At 54.6% G+C, this 24,533-nt stretch overlaps 10 protein-coding genes across 10 annotated transcripts; 5 read left to right on the top strand and 5 right to left on the bottom strand.

The window, feature by feature from the left end:
* Nucleotides 1-218: 218 nt before the first annotated feature.
* Nucleotides 219-2,403, top strand: CCOS01_12844 (uncharacterized protein; the record flags this gene model as incomplete). The annotated part of the gene is made up of 3 exons (XM_060460991.1): nt 219-627; nt 843-1,814; nt 2,246-2,403. 3 exons carry the CDS (start codon nt 219-221, stop codon nt 2,401-2,403), a joined length of 1,539 nt encoding a protein of 512 aa, XP_060308193.1.
* Nucleotides 2,404-2,549: 146 nt separating this feature from the next.
* On the bottom strand, nt 2,550-4,514 carry CCOS01_12843 (uncharacterized protein; the record flags this gene model as incomplete). Its single annotated transcript, XM_060460990.1, has 4 exons — nt 2,550-3,273; nt 3,324-3,460; nt 3,512-3,974; nt 4,048-4,514. 4 exons carry the CDS (start codon nt 4,512-4,514, stop codon nt 2,550-2,552), a joined length of 1,791 nt encoding a protein of 596 aa, XP_060308192.1.
* Nucleotides 4,515-6,512: 1,998 nt separating this feature from the next.
* CCOS01_12842 (uncharacterized protein) lies at nt 6,513-9,141 on the bottom strand (the record flags this gene model as incomplete). The annotated part of the gene is made up of 2 exons (XM_060460989.1): nt 6,513-8,698; nt 8,766-9,141. The coding sequence occupies 2 exons, from the start codon at nt 9,139-9,141 to the stop codon at nt 6,513-6,515; spliced, it is 2,562 nt and encodes an 853-aa protein (XP_060308191.1).
* A 491-nt stretch (nt 9,142-9,632) lies between these two features.
* On the top strand, nt 9,633-9,803 carry CCOS01_12841 (uncharacterized protein; the record flags this gene model as incomplete). Its single annotated transcript, XM_060460988.1, has 1 exon — nt 9,633-9,803. One exon carries the CDS (start codon nt 9,633-9,635, stop codon nt 9,801-9,803), a length of 171 nt encoding a protein of 56 aa, XP_060308190.1.
* A 2,299-nt stretch (nt 9,804-12,102) lies between these two features.
* CCOS01_12840 (FAD binding domain-containing protein) lies at nt 12,103-13,635 on the bottom strand (the record flags this gene model as incomplete). Its single annotated transcript, XM_060460987.1, has 3 exons — nt 12,103-13,043; nt 13,098-13,371; nt 13,429-13,635. 3 exons carry the CDS (start codon nt 13,633-13,635, stop codon nt 12,103-12,105), a joined length of 1,422 nt encoding a protein of 473 aa, XP_060308189.1.
* Nucleotides 13,636-14,523: 888 nt separating this feature from the next.
* On the bottom strand, nt 14,524-16,279 carry CCOS01_12839 (surface antigen; the record flags this gene model as incomplete). Its single annotated transcript, XM_060460986.1, has 3 exons — nt 14,524-15,758; nt 15,813-15,999; nt 16,247-16,279. 3 exons carry the CDS (start codon nt 16,277-16,279, stop codon nt 14,524-14,526), a joined length of 1,455 nt encoding a protein of 484 aa, XP_060308188.1.
* A 789-nt stretch (nt 16,280-17,068) lies between these two features.
* Nucleotides 17,069-17,979, top strand: CCOS01_12838 (ubiquitin-conjugating enzyme; the record flags this gene model as incomplete). Its single annotated transcript, XM_060460985.1, has 3 exons — nt 17,069-17,098; nt 17,155-17,234; nt 17,289-17,979. 3 exons carry the CDS (start codon nt 17,069-17,071, stop codon nt 17,977-17,979), a joined length of 801 nt encoding a protein of 266 aa, XP_060308187.1.
* Nucleotides 17,980-19,858: 1,879 nt separating this feature from the next.
* CCOS01_12837 (uncharacterized protein) lies at nt 19,859-20,410 on the top strand (the record flags this gene model as incomplete). Its single annotated transcript, XM_060460984.1, has 1 exon — nt 19,859-20,410. One exon carries the CDS (start codon nt 19,859-19,861, stop codon nt 20,408-20,410), a length of 552 nt encoding a protein of 183 aa, XP_060308186.1.
* A 437-nt stretch (nt 20,411-20,847) lies between these two features.
* Nucleotides 20,848-22,862, top strand: CCOS01_12836 (major facilitator superfamily transporter; the record flags this gene model as incomplete). Its single annotated transcript, XM_060460983.1, has 6 exons — nt 20,848-21,012; nt 21,063-21,084; nt 21,151-21,207; nt 21,264-21,908; nt 21,965-22,556; nt 22,610-22,862. The coding sequence occupies 6 exons, from the start codon at nt 20,848-20,850 to the stop codon at nt 22,860-22,862; spliced, it is 1,734 nt and encodes a 577-aa protein (XP_060308185.1).
* Nucleotides 22,863-23,198: 336 nt separating this feature from the next.
* CCOS01_12835 (arrestin) lies at nt 23,199-24,413 on the bottom strand (the record flags this gene model as incomplete). The annotated part of the gene is made up of 1 exon (XM_060460982.1): nt 23,199-24,413. The coding sequence occupies one exon, from the start codon at nt 24,411-24,413 to the stop codon at nt 23,199-23,201; it is 1,215 nt and encodes a 404-aa protein (XP_060308184.1).
* Between the last annotated feature and the right edge of the window lie 120 nt (nt 24,414-24,533).

The raw sequence follows: 24,533 nt of genomic DNA, 5'->3' as shown, positions 1-24,533 counted from the left end.
AGAACAAGCCGTTGCCAAGATACAACGTTGGCAACTGGAGCCGTTTTCGCATGATACAGATTCACTTACACGCCGTCCGGTCCATACAAGCTACCCATTTCAGGGAACCGGTTACATCGGAGACAACTGACAACACGCCAACTTTCTTCTCTCAAGAAGAATCAAACAGTGTGGTCACATTCACAACTACTACCCACTACCCATAGTCTCGAGCTAGTATGGGCCGCCATGTAACCATCTGGTCAGCCGCGTTCCTGGCCACGGGCGGCTTCCTCTTCGGCTTCGACTCGGGCATCATCACCTCCACAATCGCCCTCCAGACGTTCAAATCCTACTTCAACCCCTCCGACGCCGTCGCGGCTGGCATCGTATCCTCCTTCCAGGGCGGCGCCATCCTCGGCACGATTATCAACATGATTTGCTCCGACTGGCTCGGCCGCCGCAACACCGTGTTCCTCGGCTCGCTCATCTCCATCATGGGCTCCGCGCTCCAGGCCGGGTCGGAGAATCTCGTCGCTCTCATTGTTGGGCGGTTCGTCGGCGGGACGGCCGTTGGCGTGCTGACGTCTACGATTCCCATGTACGCCTCGGAACTCGCGCAGGCGAGACATCGTGGGAAACTGTCGGGTCTGTTGCAGTGGATGCTGAGTTGGGGATTCCTGGTTGCGCAATGGTTGGGTTATGGGTGTTCCTTTGTCGCGAATGACTTTTCATGTGAGACCCCTCTGATACTTCTTCCCCTCTGCAACATTATGACCTCCCTTTTCCATGAAGGCTTTTCTTCTGTTGTTGAACCTGTTTGGCGAACGGCGAAGGACCATGGGACTGACACACCACACCAGGGCGTTTCCCACTGGCATTCCAATGCATCCCCGGCATCATCATCGCAACAGGAATCTACTTCCTCGAAGAATCTCCCCGCTGGCTCGTCGAAAAGGGCCGCTACGCCGAAGCCCGCTGCAGCCTCGACAAACTCCGCGTCGGCGTCGACGAAAAGGCCGTCGACGTGGAATACAACGAGATCCGCCACGCCGTCCGCACCCAGTCCGCCCTCCGCGAGAACGGCAATCTCTGGAAGGCCATCATCACAAAGCCCTCCTGGCGGAAACGCCTCCTCCTGGGCTGCGGCGTCCAGGCCTTCTCCCCGCTCTCGGGTATTAATGTAATCAACTACTTCGGCCCCCGCATCTACGAACTCCTAGGCATCGGAACGCAGACTTCGCTCATGATCATCGGCATCAATGGCGCGCTGGGGATTATATACAACACCGTCGGCCTCTGGCTCCTCGACCACATAGGCCGCGTAAGACCCCTCATCGCGTCAGCAGTAGGCCTAGCCGCCGCCCTCCTCGTCAACGCCGTCCAGTTCCAGTACCTAGACCGCTCCAACGCAGACCAACTACGCAGCATGGTCGCCATGAACTTTGTCTTTGGCTTCTTCTTCACGCCCTTGGGCATCATAAGCTGGGTCTACCCGGCCGAGATCTTCCCCCTCGAGATCCGCGCCCTCGGCAACGCGCTCACGACGTTTACCAACTGGACCATCAACCTCGTCCTCGTCTCCTTTTCGCCGCAGGCCCTCACGGCCGTGGGGTTCAAGTTCTTTTACGTCTTCTTCGTCTTCAACGTCGTCGCGGCGCTGTGTTACTACTTTTTCTACCCCGAGACGTCGGGCCGTACGCTCGAGCAGATGGACGAGCTTTTTGGCGATTATGTGCCCATGTCGGAGCAGAGTGCACTTGGGACTGTCATTACAGGGTCCGACAGCTCAAGAGGGAAAGGTGGCAAGTACGGCTCGTTTTCCGTTCATGAGCGTGTGTCCTCCACTGCGGTGTAAAGTAGTTTCGAGAGCTGTCAAAAATGACAGGTGTTATGGTTTCGTCAGTCGTTCCTACATGGCCAGTGGCAATGCGATAGAATGGGCTCGTAAATGGGTATAGACCACAGCTACATTTAGTCAGAACATTCGCTATTGTAATAAGCCTTTAAGACAAATCTCATTAGACGCTGCGTTTCACTAGATATTTTGATTAAGGACACATCTACTTCATACACACAGAATTGAGGGCAAGAGAGTGTACTCGTACGATAATAAGCATATGTAAATGATTACAAAGTTTGCATTACTAGGGAGGTATTTTAAAACAGCCTTTAAGCATGAGCACGTCTCCATTGATACAATATGAATGTCAAGGATAACAAGCTCGCCATGGACTCATTACTAAAGCCAAACTGAAGCGTACAGGGTTCATTTACAAAAGCACTGTGCTCTCATTCATACTCACTCCCATGAGTGGTGACGATGATAAGGGCGCGCCCCAGCTGGAGGGCAAGTCTTCATCGTCGATTTCCTCCTCGATCGTACTTAATTCGCTCCTCGAGACCGTCGAAGGCGAAGAATAGATCGGAGGCTTGATGTCCGACTCAAAATCAAGCGTCATCCCCTCCCCCCACATCTGAAGGGTTGTTCGATACTTCGTGGCCAAATGCTCTGGCGAGCCAGAAGGCGTAGGCGGCGTCGACGGCAGGGCAAAATCGCTCACCGCACTCTAGTCGGTCTTCTCCAACAGGGTCTCGTCCTCAGACTCCTCTTCGATGCTCCAGTCCTTGAAGCCCTCGCCCCGGACCCAGCTGATGCCCTTTCTCCAACTGCCCTCCTTGACAGCCCTCGCGTCTCTTTCGTAGACAACACCGGTCAGCATCAGCGCCATGACAAAGACCCACACGTCTCCGCCCTTCATGGCCTTCCACCACCTTCTCTTGACGCCGACCTTCCACAGAGAGTCGACGCTCACGCGGGCCGAGTACAAGAAGACACCACGTCCGCTCTTGCGCTCCACCCACGCCCACAGACCGGCGAGGAAGCCTCCAAAGAAGAACCTCTGAGTTGGCAGGAATGTGCGAGGGAACCACTGTTGGAAGAAGCAAATGCTGGCCCAGGCAGTGGAGATGGCACCGGTCAAGAAGGTGCTCATCCGCAACGACTTGGCAATAACGCGCTGCAATGTCGTGACAGGAGCGTTATACAGCGAGCGGAACCGCGGAACAAAGGTCATGACGGAGTAAATGACCAGGAAGAATTTGGTGAGGCCGGGGAAAGAACCGAGCCAGAAGTTGAGGTACGTCCGAAGGCAAGATGGGTCGGACGGATGAAGAGTAGCGCATGATAGCGAAGTGATGATGGGATGCGCTGATGAAGTGAGAGGTGCAACAGCGCTGAGCGTTGGTGGCAGTGTTTCCTTGTTCGGGAAGAGAGTTGGTGATACAAAGGGTCTGCTGTTGTTAGAAAAGGCGGTTTTATGGAAAGATTCAGGGAGACTCACGGCCAGTTCAGCTTTGCCATCTGGGCAAGGTTGTCGACAATCTCCATGGCCTTGGGCCACTTGAGATGAGATGGGTAGTCGTTTGGCCTGGGGTGAATGTACGCTGTTGAATTTTTGAAAATGAAGTTTCCGTATGACTGGTCAGGGGTCAGCATTTCCCAACTACAAAGATCATCAGCATTCCTTACCTCAGGGAAGCAATCCCGGTCAAAGACTACAGCATGAAGCAGTTGTCCAAAGGCAAAGGGCTGGATGAGCCAGCTGCCCCACCACCAGGGTCTCTCCCTCTTGACCTTTCCACCGTTCTTGAAGCCCCAAATCATGCCCTCCTCTTCACACAGATTCCAGCCGAATTCGAGGGCTCTGAACAAGGTGTAAATGGCAATGGTGACGCGCAACTGCTGGGCGGGGTACACGCCGAGGAATGCGCCAGCGAGAGACGCGCCAATGGCCGGAGCGAAGGGGGACGTCAAGGTCGCAGTTGTGCGCGGGTTGCGCTGGCGGAAGGGCGCCGCTGATGGGTCGAGTAGGTGCGCTCGTAGGCGGTTGAGGAAACGGAAGAGGATGCGGTAGAGAAGGAGGATAGCTGAAAGCGAGAGGGAGAGTCGGAGGGTTGGTGACTTGTGGAGGGGTTGCTTTTTGGCATTAGGACTGGAAGTGTGCAAGGCACATCGTCAGCATACCGCCTTTCTCGCCTGTTTGATTGATCGGAGTGGCAACTTACTCTGGCTTTCCGCCCAGGAATTTGGTAGAAATGAGAGCCCAACCCTTCAACGCCATGGCTGTCCCCAAGAATACGCGAAGCGAATGCCGCACGGCGCGGGCATTGTAATCATCAACAGCTCTCCCAGCACCAGCACCAGCACCAGCGGGAGCAGCGGGAGCAGCATTTCCTTGCCTTGCGACAGCGGCCTTGTCACCATCGACGATGCGCTCGACAGCGGTGACGCTCGGCGCAGCCCTCTTAAGCAGCCGCGAGCGCGACAAGACGTACTTGTGTAGGGTGGCATACTCCTTGGCGGAGATTGTATATCGCAGGGTGTTTCGGAGAATGGGATCGGTGATGCTATTGCGCGAGGGCGGCGGCCGAGAGGAAGGGCCGCCTGCGGAGGGCCTGGGGCTCGATGTTTGCGAGGGACGGGAGGCTGCTGTCGGGCCTGGCCGCGACGACGAGGTCGCGGCAGAGGCCATTATCGCGAGATGGGATGGTGGTGGTGAGTGGCTGCGATGAGGCGCCTGAAGGGAGAGGTGAGCTACGCCAGCAGAGACTTGTGTCGGTTACTTGAATCGAGGCCTTGGAGAGGGTGTAGTCGTTCTAGTAAAGTGGTCGTACGAATAGTGCGTGCTTGCTTACGTTTATGTGTGATTGGTGATGTGTGTTCCTCGGTGGTTGGTGGTTGGAAATGTGCTTGGTCCGAACTGGAGTAGCTCTTGGTTAGCACGTGCCAAAGCCGAAACCTTGGGCAGACTGCCAATCGCCCAAGTGCGTGTGCACGGTGATGGCTTCAATGACGAACGTACTGTAAGGTAGTCGTGGTATCAGAGGTAAAGGGGAAGGGTCACGCGCGCGAGTCGTGGAAAGACGCAATTAAGTTAGAACAGCAGCTGTTGAAGGTGAGGCGAGAAAGAAGAAGCAAGAAGTTAAAATGGTGTAGAGCGCAGAAAGGCAAAAAGCAACAGCAATGGAAAAAGCAAGTCCCAAATGGTTGCTGCTGCGCGTGGTTATGGTGGGAGGAAGGAATGTGAACGGTACGGAACGGACTGGACGGAGCAACCTGGAACCCCTCGAGCCAAACACCCAAGGTTCCGTCCGGGGGGGAACCGTCAGAGAGTGTCACGGGAAACATTTCCTTGGGCGGCCGAAAGCTCCAAAAGCACATGCCTCGGCTCTCAGGCCCAACCTGGAACTATCCCACCTCAATCCCTACAGTACAGTGAATAGTTCCTTACCTTTCCGGGGTCCAGTATCTGTAGGGGCAGAAACAAACGGAAACGGGTGCCTCCCATAGGCCCATGCAACCCAACTAATTCCCTAGGCGTCCAAGGCGTCCCCCCCGCAGCAGGGGACTCCCCCACACTCGTCACTTGCAGACACCCCGAGTTTAATGACTACTTCATGCATCACATCATCCACTCTCACAAACGTAGCACCAGTCGCGTCTTGGTTTTTCGTCTTTTTCATCTTGTTGACTTTTGTCGTGTTGACTTTTGCTGCTGGCGTTGCATTGGCCAAACAAGTCTAGTCTTGTGTCGCCCTTGTGGTCATACCCCATCTCACAGCTCATAAGGTGGGTAGGCATCTCAAGATACGTTAGCCGAGGCACCTGAGGTGGACATTACCGTTTCCCTCACCTCCATCTCACTCACATCTCACAGAGAGAGGCTCACTGAGTCTCATAGTGAGTCCCTCATCATCACATTTTACTTCGTCTTTGTCAATCTTCAATGAGTACCATTTTCGCAATGCACGCACTTACGGCCTCGCGAACCATTCATTCCCTTGCTAAAAACACACGTCTCATGCCCTGCCATTCTCCTCCTCCCTGCCTTTTACTTCCTCGGCAAACCAGAGTAGCCGTTCTCATCTCACTCAACCTGGGTATCCTTCATCCCCACAACCGGCAGCCATATCCTGGCCTGAATTTTTGTCCCTCCCTCGCCATATTTTTTTGGTTCCCCTCATATCGTCATATGCCATCGTCATTCGTGGCTGGCCCGGTAGATTGAGGATATCCTTCCTACCTGAGTTAGGGTAGCTCAAGAATCTTTGCAGAATTCCTTCGTCTATCCTCATCCAAACGCCCTTCCCTTTCGACCAGCGTCAGAAAGGGATGAGCGTCCACCAAGGCCAGTCCTCGTCAGATTGTTTGCATGCGCATACAAAAAAGGAAACTGGCGCAGTAAACGCCCATTGCCAGCAAAAACAAGGCGCTGAGCGAGACTGCCCGCGCGCTTCCCAAAGCTTTTATGTTCTGGCTCCATTGCCGAGAAAGAAAAAAAAGTGAAAACTGCCAACACCATATGCAATGCCGAAACCTTCGCCCTGAACCTAAGAAAAGGAATTGCTGCCGCTTTTTGTACTCCATCATGCAAATGCGATTGCAGTCCATTGCGGGTCATCCACTGCTTGTTGGTGTTTTTAGTTCCCGTGTCGTAACATCATAATCCCAGCTGCGAGATTGCACCATCTCAAGGGTAGGCCGCTCGGCTGGTAACCTCCACATGTCCGGTGCCGTTTTGCTGCTGCGGCGCCATCAACGGAACCCACTGCCGGCCGAGAGACGGCGCGTCGCCGTTAACGTACGAGACCACATCCTCGCGCCAGCCAAGGGCATGCCACTCCTCATTCTGACGAGGATCGGCACTCTGCAGGCTATACAAGATGGACTCGGCATGCGGAACCGCTCCAGATCTGACCGCCTCAATCACTCTCGAGCGTCTATTCTCCCGCTCAGAAACGACGGCCCGCATGATGTGATGCCGAGCCTCGACGTTCGCCCATCCATTGACATTACCATAGCCACTGGACTCGAGGGCTGGCTTCAAGTACGCAAACGGGAGGTTGATAAGAATGGCTGAGAGCGTCGACCGGATGCTATTGTGCTGAGAGGATTGCGAGGTCGAATCCGAGCCGTTTGATGTGTTGTCAGGGCCCAAAGCGAGGTCACCGAACTGGATGTGCATGGGGCGAGGGCGACGATCTTGGCCCGCCGTTCCGCGAGCAATCGTGGGTGTTCCTTCGCGGGGTGGTATCGATGTGGAAGCAATAGGAAGTCGGGCAAAGCGCTCAGGATCGGCGACAGACGTGTCCAGGGTGAAATCGGGTGGGAAGTTGTTGATGATGAATGAGATGATGCCGTTCATCAAAACGTGAACAGGTTCGCCATAAATGAACTGGCTGTGTCTGTCAGCTGAAGCGCGACTAGGCAAATCGCCGAGGGCGAAGCCAAGAGCGCGCTCAATCGTCGACCAGCTAAGGGAATGAGACGCTATCTCCAGGCCACGGAAAACAATAGGCTGCCACGCCAGGATATGACCGGCGGCAGCATAGCCAAGGGCAAAGTCGAAGCGGTCATCGGCGTTGCCAGCCATGGTAAAATTGCCATTCGAGGCTGGCTCAGGCATGTCCAATAGCGGAAAGGCGTACAGGTGCTGCACGGCCATCCAGAAGGCATCAGATCGGAGGTACTTATCATCGGACTGCAGAAGAATGGTGCGGTTAGCGCCGGGCGAGCTGGATTCGACGTTATCAGCCTCTAGAACATTGCGAACGGCTTGGCTTCTGGCAAGAACCAGGCGGTGACCTGGTAGGCGAACGGGAGGAGCGCGGTCGTCGAGATAGCGAAGCTCCAGGGTGCAGTCGGCAAAGGCAGGGTCTCTAAACTGCGATCGCAGATAGGCGGCCATGTCGTCCAGTCCCTGGTGCTCGTGGCCGGGGTGCATCATATGCGGGGGTGGGATAGGCCCAGGCATCATTCGCTGGGGCGGTGCACCGAAAGCTCCGGCCGCAGGAGGGTGAGGGCGAGCGTCATCGACATGTGTCGTACCGTTGGGGACGCCTGGCGCGGGGTAGTGGTTGTAGGCACCAGTATCATCCGCATGGGCCGAAGAGTGCGACCCCTGGAAACTATGAGGAGTCGAAGGTCCGTAGCCACCGTTGAGATGAGGAGGGTACTGCTCCATGCCTCCATAGCCTGGAACAGGTCGGCCGAATCCATCTACACCGGTGCCGGGAACAAATTCCGTACCGTAGGGCATCTGGCGGTGGAAACCGTTGGCAGCACCGCTGAAGGATCGTCCGTCGGGGAGAGGCATGCCAGGAGGGGGCATGAAGCCTCCAGAGTGAGGGGGGGCCGGAGAAGACGAGTTGGACGCGAAACCTCCAAACTGAAGGCTTCCATTGCTGGGACGCGGGCCATGCATGTGTGGAGGACCGTTGTGAACTGATCGGGGGCCCCGGTGAGAGGTACCGTTGATGACGACGGGAGAAGGGCGCGAGCCATTGTGAGGATTAGGCGGCATGTTGTAACGCGTCGGAGGGATGACGGGAGGGGGTCGGAATGTCGATGGATGCTGCTGGTGCGTATTGTCTGGAGCATGGTGATTAGACCTTCGCGGCGTGAGGATATCGCGAGATTGAAGGTCCCTACCCTTCTTACCAAATTGGGCCACCGCGGGCGGAGAGGCGACGTGATTATTACCTGCGGTGTGTGAGTAGTGGCGACCAGAGTTGCAAGTGCCAAGAGCGGGCATACCTCGAACAGGCTCTTCAGCAGAGCGGGGGAGGTCTTGGTCGGCGGTCTTGTCGGTCGATTCGGACTCTTCGGTCGTGGACGGGGTCGGGATGGCGGCAGAAGACTCCTGGGAATCGGTAGCTAGTAGAGAAGAGTGAGTGAAATGTTCTCCGAATGCGTTGAAACCTGGCAAAAAATTCCTGCATACCTTCGCGATCCTTTGTGTCATCGACCTCCGGGTCGGCAGGCGAAGGCGTCTCCTCAGCACCATTGGTAGCAGCAACGGGCTGTCCCTTGTCGTTTTCGTGTGCGGCAATCTCGATATCGATGGTCTTGGGCGTGCTGGGGGCGGAGTCGACGTCGTGCTGAATTTTCAAGGAAGAGCCGTTCGTGATGGCGGGTCGAGGAATGGTCGCAATAGTGGCGGCTTGGGCAGCAGCGGCGGCCTGCTTTGCAGCAGCATTGGCCTTGACGCGACGGTCCATGGGGAGGGGAATGACGGGAATCACACGCCTTGCAGCGTTGGGCCTTCCATGGGCGACACCGGCACCGTTCCTCGCCTTCGGATTGCCGTTGGGAGCCATGGTGGGCGAGGCTAGGCGGGAGGGTTGTGTGGTGGTGATGTTGGAAGGGTGCTGTTGAGCTCGCAGCGCAAGGAGAAGCGGTCTTTGACTTGGCGGAACGGGCCCCAAGATTGAAAGTGGATGGGCTGCTGTGTGTGCCGGGGCCACACAAGGAATAGGAGCCGGGGGCTGTTCGCGGTAGGCGGTACAGCAGCTGTTGTCGGTTCGGCGATAGCGGCAATACTTGGAAGGCTCAGACTCAGGGCGGTCTCTCCGCAGAGTAGGCTACACTACTCCGACGAGAAAGTGGATATCTCTGAGGGAGAAAGAAAGGCGGTCGAGCTGGATGGAACAGTCGCAAATTGTAAGTCGTGTTGTGGTGTGGCCTCGGAAGGGGGAAGGGGGGGCAAGGTAACTGTCAAGCAGAGCTAGTGACTCTTTTTGTGTGGGCTGCGCATGATAGAGGGGATATGCGGGTGCTGATGCGTGCCACCAATGTCTCCAGACGGCGAATGCAGGAGGAAGCAAGAAGCAAAATAGCGAGATGCAAAGAGGGAAAAGAAGAGAAGTGGGAGGGAGTTATGCCAAAGCGAGGCACAACAGAACAGATCAGCGAGCAGCTTCAGGCGGTTCTGCTGCGTGATGAGGTAAGGCAAGGTCAAGGTATCCGTACGGACGGATGAGGAGAGGGGAGACGTGAGGGAGTGGAGTGGAGGGTCCCTCAAGCGTGGTGAAAGAGGCGTGACAATGGGATGTCAAGCAGAAGAAAGTGGAGGAGCAAAGGATCAAGGGGTAGAAAGAGGAAGAAGAAGAAGAAGCAGAAGAAGAAGCAGAAGACAAGAAGACGGGCCGTTTGAGTCTTGACGTTCTTGGCCCTTTGGATGACGGGGTGTTTGAATGTTGGGTCACAGATTAAGGTACTTGGGTGTTGTTGGCGGAGGTGGAGGTGGAAAATAAACGTCCAAGAGCCAGGGATTAATAAGACGGGAAGAAGGAAGGTGCGAGCAAGAGCAAGAGCAAGAGCAAGAGCAAGAGGAAGCTTCCGTCCCTGCCTGGCTTGACCGTTTCTGTTTTTGTTTTAAAGTCTTGGGACGTTGGTCACGTAAATGGAAGTCACTGAGGCATCAAATCAAGTATCTGTACCTTCCTTCCTGTACGCAGATAGGCATCCACCCAGGCCAAGGAAAGAACTACAGCTGGAATTGGTGCTTCCTGCTCCTACCCAGCGAGATATTGAAGCTGGTTCAGGGAGCACTCACTCACTCACTCACAGATCATGGGCCGGTGCATGGGTCAGGCAAGAAAAAAAAAAAAAAAAAAAAAAAGCAGAGACCGAAAAATAAAAATAAAAAAATCCGATGATGACAAAAACCGGGGCTGCGTCACAAAATTTTACCCCCGCAGAGAGAAGAGGAAAAAAAATAAAAAGCGGTTCAATCTTCCCGGTACGTACTCCGAGCTTGGAGCTTCCAACTTCGATCTAATTGGCCCAAGATCGTCTGGCTCTGGAGAGCTATAGCCACGGCCCACTATAAAGGCACGTACCGACCGATTGGAAGGTTCCTCACCTTAAGGTATCTTGGTACTGCGTACTGCGTACATAGTCACCTCAGAAGGTGAAGGGGAAGCTCACCTCGGGCCAATTCATCTTGGTCCCTATCCGGAGGAACCGTTGATTGCCCGAGTCAAAGAATCAAGAGACGAGCCTACATTACCCATCCCCTTTCTCCTGATAATGCGTAGACAATGCACAAGGGAATAGGTCTTGTTGTGATTTGTATCTACCTAGCAAAGGGACCAAGGGATGCAGGAAGCCGTCCCTTAAAGGAATCATTGACATGGCAAGATCCGTTTGTTGTTTTGTTTGCATCCTCTTCTCTCATGCCTATGCCCTGACAAACAAACCACCATCATCACTTTTCCTTAGCTCCGGGTCTTTGACAGTTGGTGCGCTGCAAGTCACACCACAATCTGACAAAAGATTCAACGCCATCCCTAGCGGATGCACCTCTGAGGCTCTAATCAGCCGACCGACCGAGCTTCCTTTGCGTTCAGGCCCGTGGTGGCCACAGAAATAGGTTCCTGAATCCCAAGCCACCAGGGCCACCGGTGCACTACCGTTGAAGCTACCTCATCTCCGGGCGCACTTCGTCTACCTCAGGGTGATCAAGGTACGGAGTACAACTATGGATTATGTCAGCAATGCTTCCCTAACGACGTCAGACCACCGACTGCTTTGTCCGAGACACTGGGCCACTTAAATCCAGACCCCTCCATCCGCTGCTGGGATCTTATTCATCTGACAAGAAACCGATCCAGGTCCCGTCCGATTTATGATCGAGTCCCAGGCTACCGGTCCGGCGCATCTACATTCGGAGCCGATGTGGGGCCGCGCTTTCCAAATGGAGCTCGGACTCGGATCCGCTACTGTTCGTAATCCTTAAAGTCCACATTCACTGCACTCATTTGCGCCTTCTACGGAAAGTATTGTCCTCACACACAGACCTAGTATCGGCTACTTGGTTCAGAATAGTGATATGATCGAATTGAGAAAACGATGCAGGAGAAAGGGATACGCCTTATTCTTGAAAAACTAGGGGAGATGCCACTGATCAATGTATCGGAAGTATGTGGTCTTGGAATCGGCATCTTCTCATAGAGATGGAATACAATCATGCACCTTAGGTTCGCGATGCCCGGCTACCCGATGATGCCCGTGGTTCCTTGTCCGAGTAGTCAAGGATAGCCCAGAAATGTCATGTCCGATGTTTCAACCAACCGCCATCACTAAACACCGTCTTGGTTACATGCCGCTATCGGGTCGTTGGCCCTGGCCATTAAGGTCCAGAAGCTAGAGTCATGAGATTTGGCAACTCGATAAACTAGAGTCGGATGAACGCCAATGGAGAGGGCGCGGTTTTACCCAGAGACCATAGCTATACCATTCAAAGATTTTGATTAACGTCGTGACGAACCAATACTTCATGCCCCAACTGGAAACCACTGATTGAAAGCCCCCAAAGGATCCCATTTCTTCTTCAGCTCCCTCAATCTCGCCAAACTCGACCCATACACCGCCTCAGGCGTCTCATCGCCATGCGCAAAGTTGACATACGTCGGATTAGCCACCGCACTCGGCGAATAACTCCAAATATCCCTCACCTTGCTCGCAAACGCCTCCGCCTCACCGTCCAGCGAAGCATCAGTGTACCAAGGAATCACAATCGCCTGCGCAAACGCGTCCCTCCTCAACGCCTCCTGCAGCGCCGCAGACCCCTTGGGTACAGACTGCGCCTTGGTCAGGTTATACCGCTCAATCAGCACAGCCGAGTTGGGCCCCTTGGCTTGAAATTTCGTGTACAGGCCCCATATCGCCGGCCACGTCTCAGGCTGCATGTGGTTGATGGTCGTGCTATACGCCGGCTTGCGCTCCTCGCGCGCGCAAAAGTTGTCGTTGCCCGCGTTCCAGCCTTCGTACCCGGCCACGCTGCTGCTGTTCGAGATCGGGCCAAGCTTATACAGCGGCGCGAACGCCGCACGTCCAGTCACATCGTTGCCTTGACGCAGGAACCCGGTGACGAGGACGGCGGGGGCATTAGATGGTGGTCCCGAGTTGGTGAGGACGAGGTAGACGACTTGCTCCGGTTTCAGGGGCAGGTCTTGGATGGCTTGGGCGACTTGCGGGAGCTTGTCCGGCGAGAAGAAGAGATTCATGAGCCAGGCGTTGCGGCCTTCGGTCGGCATGGGCCGCGCCTTGACCGTCGCCGAGATGACGATGCCAAAGTTGGGACCGGCGCCGCGGAGGGCCCAGAAGAGGTCTGGGTTGGAGGCCGGCGAGGCCGTAAGGATCTCTCCGCTCGCGACTGCGACGCGCATGGAGAGCACATTGTCAACGCCAAAGCCGACTTCTCCCATTTGATTCCCTGTCATGCTGTTAGTTCAAGGTCTGTCTTGTTATGTCAGTGTCGTGCACTAACCGTAACCGCCTCCCAGGATGGCACCAAGGGCACCAACACAGTTGCAGTTGCCCGTCTGGACCAATACACCCGCAGCATTGGCTGCTTTGATTGTGTCGCCAATGATGGCCCCGCCTCCGATAGTGGCTTCCGTCTTCGTCTTGCTGAAAGTGACGGCATTCAGACCAGCCAAGTTAATGATGACTCCGTTATTGCCGAGGTTGAAAGTCTTGCCCCAGCCGTTACCGCCGTTTTGAGCTGTGAAAGGTATCTTACGGCTTGCACAGTATTTGACCTGGTACAAAAATCAGGGAACATAGCTCATGATGCGACGTTTGATGGGAAAACTCACAACTGCACCAACATCCTTCTCCGTCGTCACATTCACCACGATGGACGGGATGGGAGCATGGTATGTACTCCATCTCGCACGGAGGTCAACAGCTACTGACGACGATGCTGCTACGAGCGTCTTCAAGTCCTCTGCAACGGATGGGACTCTCACGGTGAGGGCGGAAACCGCCGTGACGAGAAGAGACAGAGAGGAGAGGAGCCGCATTGTACTTGATGACTTGAGAACGTCGAAGGTGGCGGAGGTGCAGCACACTAGCCTTTGACAGCAGACGACATGTTCTTATTTGTATCATCCAGGTGGTGTCATTGATGCCGTCTTACATGCAGCCTATATCCAGGGACCTGGCTCGTACAGTGACCAACGAGTCATGGAACCCGCCAAGGTTGGAATCGACAACCTGTATATCGCGTGGGATGCACTTATCAGCAGGGTTTAATCAGCACCAAAGAGCATCGTCCCCCTGAAAGGTGTAATTTGGAACCAACGGAGAAAACATCCAGAATGCTGTGATTACCCTGCCCAGCCCCCAACAAACCAGCCGCACATTTTACACGAGGGCAGCAGAGCTGCGGTGAGGGGGAACTATACGTTACATCGCCCATAGACTTTGAGGTCGCTTCTGCGCTGGCTCAACTTCCTATCCTGGAGCTGATGTCCTACCCCTGCAGTCGACCAACCGGAGGCCGAAATCCAGCGAATGGGATATTCTGGAAGGATTTCGTGCCGATTGACTATTGGAACCCTTATGCCGACGCCGCAACAATGCCACGATGGCTTCCAAGTTCCACGCATCCTTGTGAGACGGAAGAGTCCCGGCGATCGGAGGCCGACTATAGAATCCCAGGTTTGCGCTGAATAAGCTATCAGGGACCGTGGTAAGACCCGTAGGAAGGGATAGGCATCGCGCGACGGACGGACGTTGTGTGGGATGAAAGACCCGGTCCCGAAGTATTCGGGAACTCGGTCGGTAGTTTCATGTTGTAATCTTCCAATTAGAGAGTATCTACAGTGATTTTGTTGTACAATGTGGCCTGGCTAGGCTGTGCTGTATGCCGGCACGTGAACTTTATCCGTACGTCGGAAATGAGGCCTTTACAAGAAGTTGATGCCGACCCCAACCTGCAGTCCCTTGGTGCCCTGCTCGCCGCGTCTCAGCACCAACGGGAGACTGAAGTTGAGCTCGAAACGAGCGACAGGATGAGCGTAGACCAGACCGACACCAGCGGCTGTTGATGGCAGACCAGTCGTCAGGTCACTCAACGCTCTCCACGCGCTGCCTGCGACACTTCTAGCGTCGAGGCCCTCGCTGGCTGAAGCACCAGTCTTGCCCTTGTTCTTCATCGCGACTAATCTGCCGCCGTTGGCAAACACTTGGAAGCGGAGAGAGGAGTCGGGGCCCTTGTAAGGCAGAGGAAACAGCATGTTCACACTGCCAGCTGCGAAGACGTCTCCTCCGACTGAATCGGATCCGTCGTGGGGTCCAAGACCTCCATAGTGGAAACCGCGGACGTCGGTGGGCCCACCGAGCTGGAATCTGTCGTTTATGCGGCTCGGCTGGGACTTGCCTTCGGAGGCAAAGCCAAGAGGAAGCGGGTACAGCATACCGAACCTCAATCCACCACCAATCGAGATTCCAGATGGTCCCTCCACGCCAGGAACAGGGACGGGCAGCGCACCACCCACCTCCCATTCGCTCTTGGAGAAGGCGACGTCACCGCCTAGGGGGCCGAGACCAGCCAGCTCCCAAACGGACTTGAGTACGTAGCCGCTTTGCGGAAGCTGCGGGTTATCTCTCTCGTCTCTCTGGTATGTGTGTTTGATGGAGCTCTTTACGGAGTCTCCGGCATCGGCACGGACAGTGGGACTGGCACTGTCGCGGAGACCGGTAACTTGACGCCAAATGCCGGAATATTCAACCGTGTGCATGTCCTTGAGGCCAGAAAGCCATGAGAAGCGCAGGTTTCCTCCCTTCAGAACCTCCTCGTGTGCTGCCCAGGATTTATCGGTGGCGGAAGCGAGGCCCTCGAGTGCGATTCTCGTATCGGGGTTGCTTTGGACGGGTGCGCTCAAGGTCGCGCTGTATGCGGAACGGGTTCTTGTGCCAGCACTGGCATTGACAGTAAGCTGCTCCGCACCGCCAAAGATGTTGCGCCAGAGCAAGGAGGTATAAGCGGAGCCTTCGCTGTTTCCGACATCGGTTCCGGCGTTGAACTTGTAGCGGGAGAGCTCTTTGACGACGACATCGACGTCGACGTCGGTCGGAGTGGACGAGGCATCGGTGTTGTTGGCGTTGCTAAGGTGGACCTTGACATCGGGGTGGAAGATGCCTATGAGTAAGCGTTAGACCATAATGTCTCTCCAAAGGCGGATGCTGCCCATACCGAGTCTCTCCAGCTTTCCTCTGGCGTCGCCCAACCGCGCCGCTACTTCGCCGAGCGTGGAGGAGCTGTTGACATCCTCGGTCAAGAGCGGGGTGAAGATAGGGTCGAGGAAGCCTCTTCGGGTGTTGGTAGCGCCGTGAACCTGCAAGCGGTTGATGGTCATGGGCTGCGAGTTCTGGTCGGAGAGCTACTGCGCGCATTAGCAAGGTCAGGGACCGTTGAGCGAGAGAATGGTAAGAGCGTGCCAATTGTTGCAGCCTTCTGATTTTGGCCTCTTCCTGGAGCTTCTCGAACTCGGCTGAGGATTCTGCCTCCTTGCGCAAGGCATCGGGCCCGGCCTGGAGCTTGCCAATCGGGTTGGAAGCCTAAGAAAAGCGCGGGTTCCATTAGCTTTCGTTGGAGGGTTTAGAGACGATTGAGAAGGGAGACTATACAGAGCTTTCGCTCGCACTGGTCTTGGAAGCCATTGGAGCCTTGGTGAGAGTTGTGACAGACGTGAGCTCAACGTTGCAGCTTGTAAGTGGGTGGACAAGACAAAAATCACACAAGCCGGAGAGCTTCGGTTGAATTTCGAGATGCAGCACGGGCGCAAGGGAACGGATCGGGACGAGGTCACTCTCGGTGGGGCTTCTGGGGCACTCGGGAGAAGAAGCTCCAGCCACATTCTGGAAGCTCTGTCCACTGAGGTAGGTACGTATTCACTGCTCTCCAGCCACACATCAAGCGGCCACTCATCCAATGGAAAATGGTGGAAATTCCGAGGCACAGGGTGTCAAATGTGGCTGGTAGAGACCCACTACTTCGACCAGTGACATAATTCTGTGGCGCCTCTTCGGCGTGGACTCACCGGACACCGGAGATACGTACCTTTTTCCGTCTCTGTGTCTTTTGCGTTTTGACGCACCCCAGGGCCCCTCAAGCCCCCCCCAAAAGCACCTTGAGTGGACAACGCACTGGCGGCACTTGTCACAGCCTCGCCGCATTCCATCTCCGTTACCCATTCGCTCATCCTATATCAACAACAACCCCAACACCGTACAAACCAACAGTCGAAAGAGAGCAGTACATCTGCATCCAACTGCGTGTATTCAGTCGTTTCGATTTCCATCTTCTGTACATTACCCATATCATTCTCTTCGCTCTCTCTCAACCGGCCACCCGCCATCGTTCACTGATCGTGCTCCCCATTACGTCGTTCGCCGCCGCCCACCGTCGATCCCGATACCACAGCATCTCGTCGGCAATCCTCAGCAACCATGGCTGCCAGTAGAGCCGCACAGAAGAGGGTAAGATGCACTGACATATCACTTCCATGAGATGCATTCGACTAACTCTTACACAGTTGACTCGCGAGTACAAGACTATCGCCGAGAACCCACCACCATACATCGAGGCACACCCCTCTGAATCCAACATTCTCGAGTGTGTAGTCGTCCATCGCATCCATGTCAGATATCCATGCTAACAGGTAGACAGATGGCACTATATCATCACCGGTCCCGAAAACACACCGTACCACGGCGGCCAGTACTGGGGAACTCTGGTCTTCCCCCCGAATTACCCTTTCGCGCCCCCAGCTATCCGAATGCACACTCCTTCCGGTCGCTTTCAGCCATCTACGCGCCTCTGCCTGTCCATCTCCGACTTCCATCCCAAGTCCTTCAACCCTGCCTGGGAGGTGTCCACCATTCTGATAGGCTTGCTTTCCTTCATGACCAGCGAAGAAATGACGACCGGTTCCGTATCTAGCACAGAAGTCGAAAGAAAGATGTTGGCAGCACGAACAAAGTGGTGGAACTCAACAGGCGGAGGATCCCACGCAAAATCGAATGTGGCAACGAAGGGCAACGTCAAGGCCGGTGACGGCGGCGCAAAGTTTCGAGCCGAATGGCCCGAAGTCGACAAGGCCAACTGGGAGTGGATGAAGGAGACCAAGATTGACTTGGCGACAGGTAACAGGACGGGAGCGGCAGCAGGGGCCTCTTGCGGGCCCCAACTTGGCATCGGGAATGGAAGTGGCCACCAAGCCCAGGCTGTCGTCGATGCTGTTGTGCAACAACGAGATGCCGGCCGGGGCTGGCTGAATCAGAACAAGCTGCTCGTCGCCGGCGGTGTCGTATTCTTCTACGTACTGCTTGCGAGGGTCTTGGGTGCGAGCGACAACTAAAGCGGCTTCAGATGCGTACGATTTCTGGCTGGATAGTGCTGTTGCGTCTCGAGAAGCGAGTCAGATCGTGTGTAAAGGGACAATGGGGCTAAGCATGGCGTTATGTTTTGGGCTTTCTGATGACGGACCAGAGTGATATACAGCACAACAGTCTTACTAATAGATGGGACTTGGACGGCCGATTATAAGTTGGTAAAACTCGAATGACCAATGTATTCTAGATTTGACCAAAGGATTGGCTTTTGGAAGCAAATTCGAACAAACCTTCGCTTCTAGTACCTCGCCATGGCTCATGGGATATCGCGAGCTTCGGCCAAGCCATTGTGGGAGCCATTACTCCAACAACGTGGCATATGTCGAGAGTCACTATCAGACTCTATGTCAAATACTTGCAGAGATGATAATCGCGGAATATCGCATGAGAGAACGCCGCTTAATAAGAGTTCGGCCAAAGCTGATCCGATTGCAGCTGCAGTTGAAAAAGTTTCCACGTTGTATTGGGCCGATGGAACTTCTCTGCGAAACATGAATTCAAACCTCAGGGTTGCTGTTCAAGTGGTCTTCTCGACGATCACTTCATTCCGTACATGTAGATTCGTAAGCTGCCCTTGGCTCGTCACAAGTGGACACGCGGTGCCCAGGCAAAGCCAACAAGTCGGGTCGCCGCACCGGAAAGTGGACGGCGAGGAGTAGAGGACGCACAACGGATGAGCCGACGGATAGGTATCATCTGAAGGAAACATCAGACTCGACACATGAAGCGCCGACCGGCGACGATCACGATGGGGGCACCCAGCTCAGAGCCTCAGACAAAAGGGCTTCGGCCGTTCGGTGGGCTTGGCAGAGAAAAAGGTCTGTACAGGAGAGACTACCCAGAGGCGTGGAGGCTAGAGTGTGCCAATACCTGCTTCATTGGTAAACCGAAACGTGTAACGCCGGCATGAAGTCATGGTGGAGGAGGGCCAAGCCCAGAGACCAGACAAACCAGTCAATGTAATTCAGACGAAAGGTAGTGTAATACAACAGTACGGGGGAGGTTGGATATGAGCTGATGCGAGTTTGTCACCCGCCGATCGTGGTCGTAGTCGTCGTCAACTCTCCCCGTCAAATCCTCAGGATTGTAACCTTCTTGGCAGGTTGGAATATTGCCGTGGTAATATTGACTTAGGTTCTGAATGTGCAACGCAATTTTGCAGCTTTTGAGGATGTCCACTCTGTGATTGGGACGTTGAGATGTATCAAATCCAGCGTATCGTTGCATCGCCATCCGTGCGCCGGATCAAAAAAAGAACGAGTCGAAGTTGTCGAAGATCCAAACGTCTTAAATTGTGTTGGCTTGAGGCACTCGGACCGGGGGTCTGTAACAAGGTGGTGGTGCTGCGTTCATGCGTTGAGTCAAGAACCTTTCTTCGCGACCCGTATGGAGTACACTAGCTGCGTCTTAGTATAGTCGCTTATGAACTTGCTGCCATGCTGGAAAGGTTTGTTTGCCTTCCTCTGTACTCTGTGGCATTTCATCTCAACTTGTTCCAAGAGAAAAGAAACGGTCTGAAGTCTTGGATGCAATGTGACTTGGAGGATGTTGATCCGGCCGACTGGCGCGCGCGGTTGTGATGCGATGAAGACTGGAGCGCGTCGAGACCGACAGAGTTTACTTAAGCCCACGTTGGCTTTCCTAGAATCCTCACTACGGGCAATATCATGGTAGAGCTTTTCAAAGACACTGACCGTCTGTATGCCATTGCTCAAGGGGTGATTGAATTAAGATTCTCTCCACATCAGCCCCATGGACTGGACGCTAGGAGCCCTATGCAGTCTACTTACATACGTTCCGCAACGTCTCCCGATGCAAGGGGCAACTTTGTAGGTGTAAGGCATGATGGAAAGCGTGAAGAATCTCAAGACGCCAAAGAACGACAGGCAAGGGTTTATCTCGCGCGCGCGCGAGAACGTCGATCAAACCGTCGCATGCCGCATTCCAACCCCAGACCAAGTCACACCCCCTTATCCCACCGTACCCAAAGAGTCCCAATCCCTACAAGGCGCAAGACGCAGCTGTGTCATGCCAAATATTCTAGACGAATCCCACCGTGTTAAGCGTGGGACTATTCTGCTTCGACGACGAATTAGTCTCGCCCTAGCTCCCCGGCCCGCACCACCCAACCGCCCCATCAGGCGATCCAGAAATTCTTCAACTGCCGAAAGCAGACACCAGCATCACAGACCATGGGCTTTTTCCAAGGTTCGATATCCTAGCTCCCGGTCTCGCGGCGACGAACGTTTGTCAGGTGGAAACATGACACGCCCGTGCTTGGGAGAAAGGGGAACTTGGGCGAACATGGGAGAGGCCTCTTCCGCCCCCGGCAGGCGGGATGTGGAGGGAGACACACACCCACTTTGCCCAGAGACAGTATCGTACACTCGTGTCTGAGTCTGTCTCTCCAGTGTCACTGGCGTAGTTGATCATCGTCGCGGGTGTCGTGCGATTGACGGTTCGCCTGATGCGACGGATCCGTCCAGGCACGTCTCCGATTCGAGTACAGGCACACAAGACCAGACGCAACTAGGGTTACTACAGATCTAAACGCACGGCTTTTCCCATCCCTCTCTGCTTTCCTTCCCTTCACCTGTTTGGTATAGATCCAACTCTTCTGATTCAACCCCAGCTCGGAATCCAGAGGACGTTCCGAACCTGCAAATCATCATCCCCCTCCCCTTGCTACCGATCACCTACAGGGGGGCATGTCAGGTCTAGTATAAGGCTGCGCTGATATCCGGCGGGAAGACGAGCTTGACCCTTGGATCTTGGAGCGGTGGGATTGCGCTACAGCTCTAACTCCATCACGGCAAAACATAACAACTGACAAGATGGCGACGAACAACCGCTGGCCGCTCCAGGATGAGCAGGCTGGTCCTAAGCGTGCGCCCGCCGTGTCGGTGTCCGAGTTCGACGACGGGGTCAGTGAGAAGAACGAGACGCTGGTCGTCGGTACGACAAATCTCTATGTGGACGGGCAGCTGAGGCTGATTCCTGTAAGTTTGACATATCCTCTTGATTCAAGGGCTTTCCTAACAACGCGTAGATGCCCACGGCTGATCCCAAGGGTGAGTTCTGAGAATCCCCGTTTGATACCAACGAGCAATGATGATTGATATGAGAATAATGTATAGATCCACTGAACCTCCCCGCATGGCGAAAATGGACAGCAATCGGTGCCCTTTGCTTCTGTAAGACGTCCCATTAACCGTACGAAGGGCCGCTAGAGACTGACTAGTTCTCACAGTCGGTGCACTTGCCCTGTCAGCAGAGGTTGTCATCGGTGGTCTCCTCCCCGTCTTCATCCTCGAGTACTCGGGAGTCGACCCGCGCATCCTCAACAACATCGACTTCAAGGCCCAGAGTGGCGGCAGCGGTCTCAACATCAATCCCATGTCCGTCGTGCCACCTGGCGTCAAGCCAGCTTCCCTAGATGAAGTCGCTCTCCTAGCTACGATGCCCCTTTTGGCAAACGGTATTGCGAGCTACTTCCTGGTGCCCACATCCATCTGGATTGGCCGTCGACCGGTCCTCTTGTTCGCTGCGACTAGTGCTTGGGCTGGTGGCTTGTTTGCTGCTTTCAGTACGAGCCTGCAACAGCACTTGCTTGCCAGAGCTCTCATGGGTTTGGGCGCCGGTGCGGTAGAGGCATTGATTCCTCTGATTGTTCAGGATATGGTCTTCATCCACCAGAGAAACAAGGCCATGTCGGCTGTAGTATCCAGTCAGGGGATCATCATCATCGGTCTTGGTGTTGCAGCACCATGGGTATCCGCCAACTACACCTGGAGGTGGCTGTACTACATCACTTCTGGCATGGGTATCTTGGCTTGGGCCATACTCATTGCCTTCTTGCCTGAGACTCGCTGGACTCGTTCCCAGGAAGAGCTCAGTATGTCTCGCCTTACCCCCAAAGGGTATTACTCGAGCGCAACTAACCCGTCACAGGTGGTCAGAATACCGTTCCTCTTTTGCCTGGCCAGAACCGCCCGGAGCTCGATTATGTCAACTACACGCCACGCACGGTGTGGACCAACATCGGTGTCTTCCAAAACGGCTTCGAGTTCAAGCGCGCTGCCAAGTCCATGTTTGATGCCCTCAGATCCACGTACTTCCCGGCCATCATCTGGGGCGTTCTGGCCAACAGTTCCATGATCGTCATCAACCAGGCCGCTCAGCAGATCACGCCGTTTGCCCTCCTCGCCCAAGGATGGCAGTTCCAGTGGACCGGTCTCACCGTGCTTCCCTTCTTCGCCGCCTCGGCGCTGGTCTACGTCTTTGGTGGCCCTGTAGCTGACAAAATTTCCAACGCTGTGACAAGGTGGCAGGGCGGAAGCAGAGAGCCGGAGCATCACCTTGCCAACTTGATCCTGCCGCTCGTTTCGGGAGTAGCGGGCTGCTTCGTCTTCGGAACTGCCGGTGAGCAGAACATGCACTGGGCGGTTCTACTGGTCGGCTCCTTCTTGATCGTCTTTGCCTTTTTGACAACCATGACCATTCTCAATGTCTTCATTGTCGAGAGCTACCCGCAATGGGCAGGGTATATTCAATTTCGATCACCCTTAAGGAAGTGCACGGCTGACACACTAGCAGACCGGTACTCGTCAACGTCTCTTCACTCCGCATTGTCGTCGCGTTCTTCATCGCCTCCAAGGCGACTGTCTGGATCGCCGAGAAAGGGCCCCTTCAAACATTCGCCCTATATGCGGAGGCAATCATCGTCTTATCTCTTGGGTTGCCTATTCTCTACTTCTGGGGCAAGAAGATGCGTCAGTGGACTGCCGGAAGTGTCAAGAACAAGCAGAGTCAAAAGGAGAAGGCTTTTGACGATGGGGCTTCGGTGTAAATGTGGTAATCATAATGAGACTCTAGAGAAGAAAACACAACGCGGATCAAATACGCCGGTTGGTCTCTGGCTAAACATAGTTAATGACCTAATAGAGATCGATAAATATCAATCCAGTCGCTACCGACATGGAAACCCTCCAATCCATAATGAAGGGAAACAAATACCAAAGCAGGCAACCTTGATCATCCACGTGTAACGCCACATCCCAATCATTTGGCAGCCTTCCGTGGAAGAGCTTGCACAATCACCCAGCAGATATGAGTGCGCCTCCTAAAATTCTCGGAAAAGATAACAAGTAGACGTAGGAAAAGAGACAGATTCGGCTACACTCCGTCATCTCCAAGCAAGAGATGCGTCAAAGGATGGCAGGTCCTCCACCTCTGGCTCCATCACTTGAGGGTAGAGCGACTGCGACGCGATCTGCAGCGGAACAGAAAGATTGGTCTTGGAGCCGTTGAAATTGACAGACATGCGCAAGATGTAGCTCCGAGCAATGAAACAGTTGAAGAAGGTGGGCAGGAACATCTTATGTGCGGTAGGGAGGCGGATAGGAACCTTGGTTCTTGATCGCCAGGTGAACATCTTGCAGTTTTCTGCCTGGTCGTCCTTGTGCCATAGGATGACCCCCGTGTCTGTCGTAGGGAGCTTGGTTTGGGTAGAGTACCGCAGCTCATGGCGCAGTCCAGCCGCCTCACGGGGGTTTCCTAGGTCGGGCGACATCTTCATGGGGGTTCCTGTGAACCACGTCTGAGTGTCTAGCTTGACGTGGCCCAGAGTGACTTCCGGTGGGAATGAGAATGAGGAGTTGGATTCAAAGCTTAGGTCCAGTGTTACGGAGGCGTGAGAGTCGGGGAGCTGATGGCCGCCGATGCTGATGTAGACTGCTTCAGGCTGAAGCGCATTGATAACGATGCGATCCTTCTGTGTAGAAAGAAGACTTCTGCGGACGGACTTGGTCCTGGATAGCGTGTATCGTGCATCGTGGTTGTTGATGTTCAGGGGTGGGTCTTCGGCAAAGGCTGGGAGGACCATGATCCGGTGACTGGCCTCAGTAGTATCTTTTGGGCTGGAGGATCTCTTGCGAAGCAGTCGAGCAACTATCTTGTACTCGACTTGAGCCATCGTGGGTGACATGTCGTCTTTGCCCCAACCACCCATTGATGGAGGCAGTCGCATGTGTTGATCGTGGGAGTGATCGCCTGAAGCAGCCTCACAGGCATCTTTGTGTAGTTCTCGTGGTATGGTGAAGTTGAATGGGATAGTTTGGGTTTCTCCTGCCGCAAAGACCCGTCCTTGCGGGTAGGATGTCTTCGTAATGGGCATGTCTAGGTTGAGGAACACGTCGGTGGTGATCTTGGGGACGGGTAGCATGTCGACCCGAGTGTGAGAGGTGCCCATGAGAGCGATTTGGATGCAGTGAAAGGGAGTGCGGCTGTCTGGGCAGACAGATACGGTGCCTGTGATGTGAGAGCCGCTGGTATAGATCTTGGACGAGTAGTGATCGTCAATCTTGATCTCGAGAGGCATCGTGGAGGCCGCAGACCACATCGTGGTCTTGAGTAGATGGTACAAAAGAGGAGTATGTGAAATTGATATACTTTTATGGCACATATAATGTTGAGGTTGATATCAACTATTTGAAAGGCAAAGATCAGACGGATGAGATAG

This window comes from Colletotrichum costaricense, assembly GCF_030867565.1.
Source record: "Colletotrichum costaricense strain IMI 309622 chromosome Unknown Scaffold_16.1, whole genome shotgun sequence".
NCBI lineage: Eukaryota > Fungi > Ascomycota > Sordariomycetes > Glomerellales > Glomerellaceae > Colletotrichum > Colletotrichum costaricense.
Note: the sequence above shows the minus strand (reverse complement) of the source record. Positions and strands in the feature narration are given on the sequence as shown.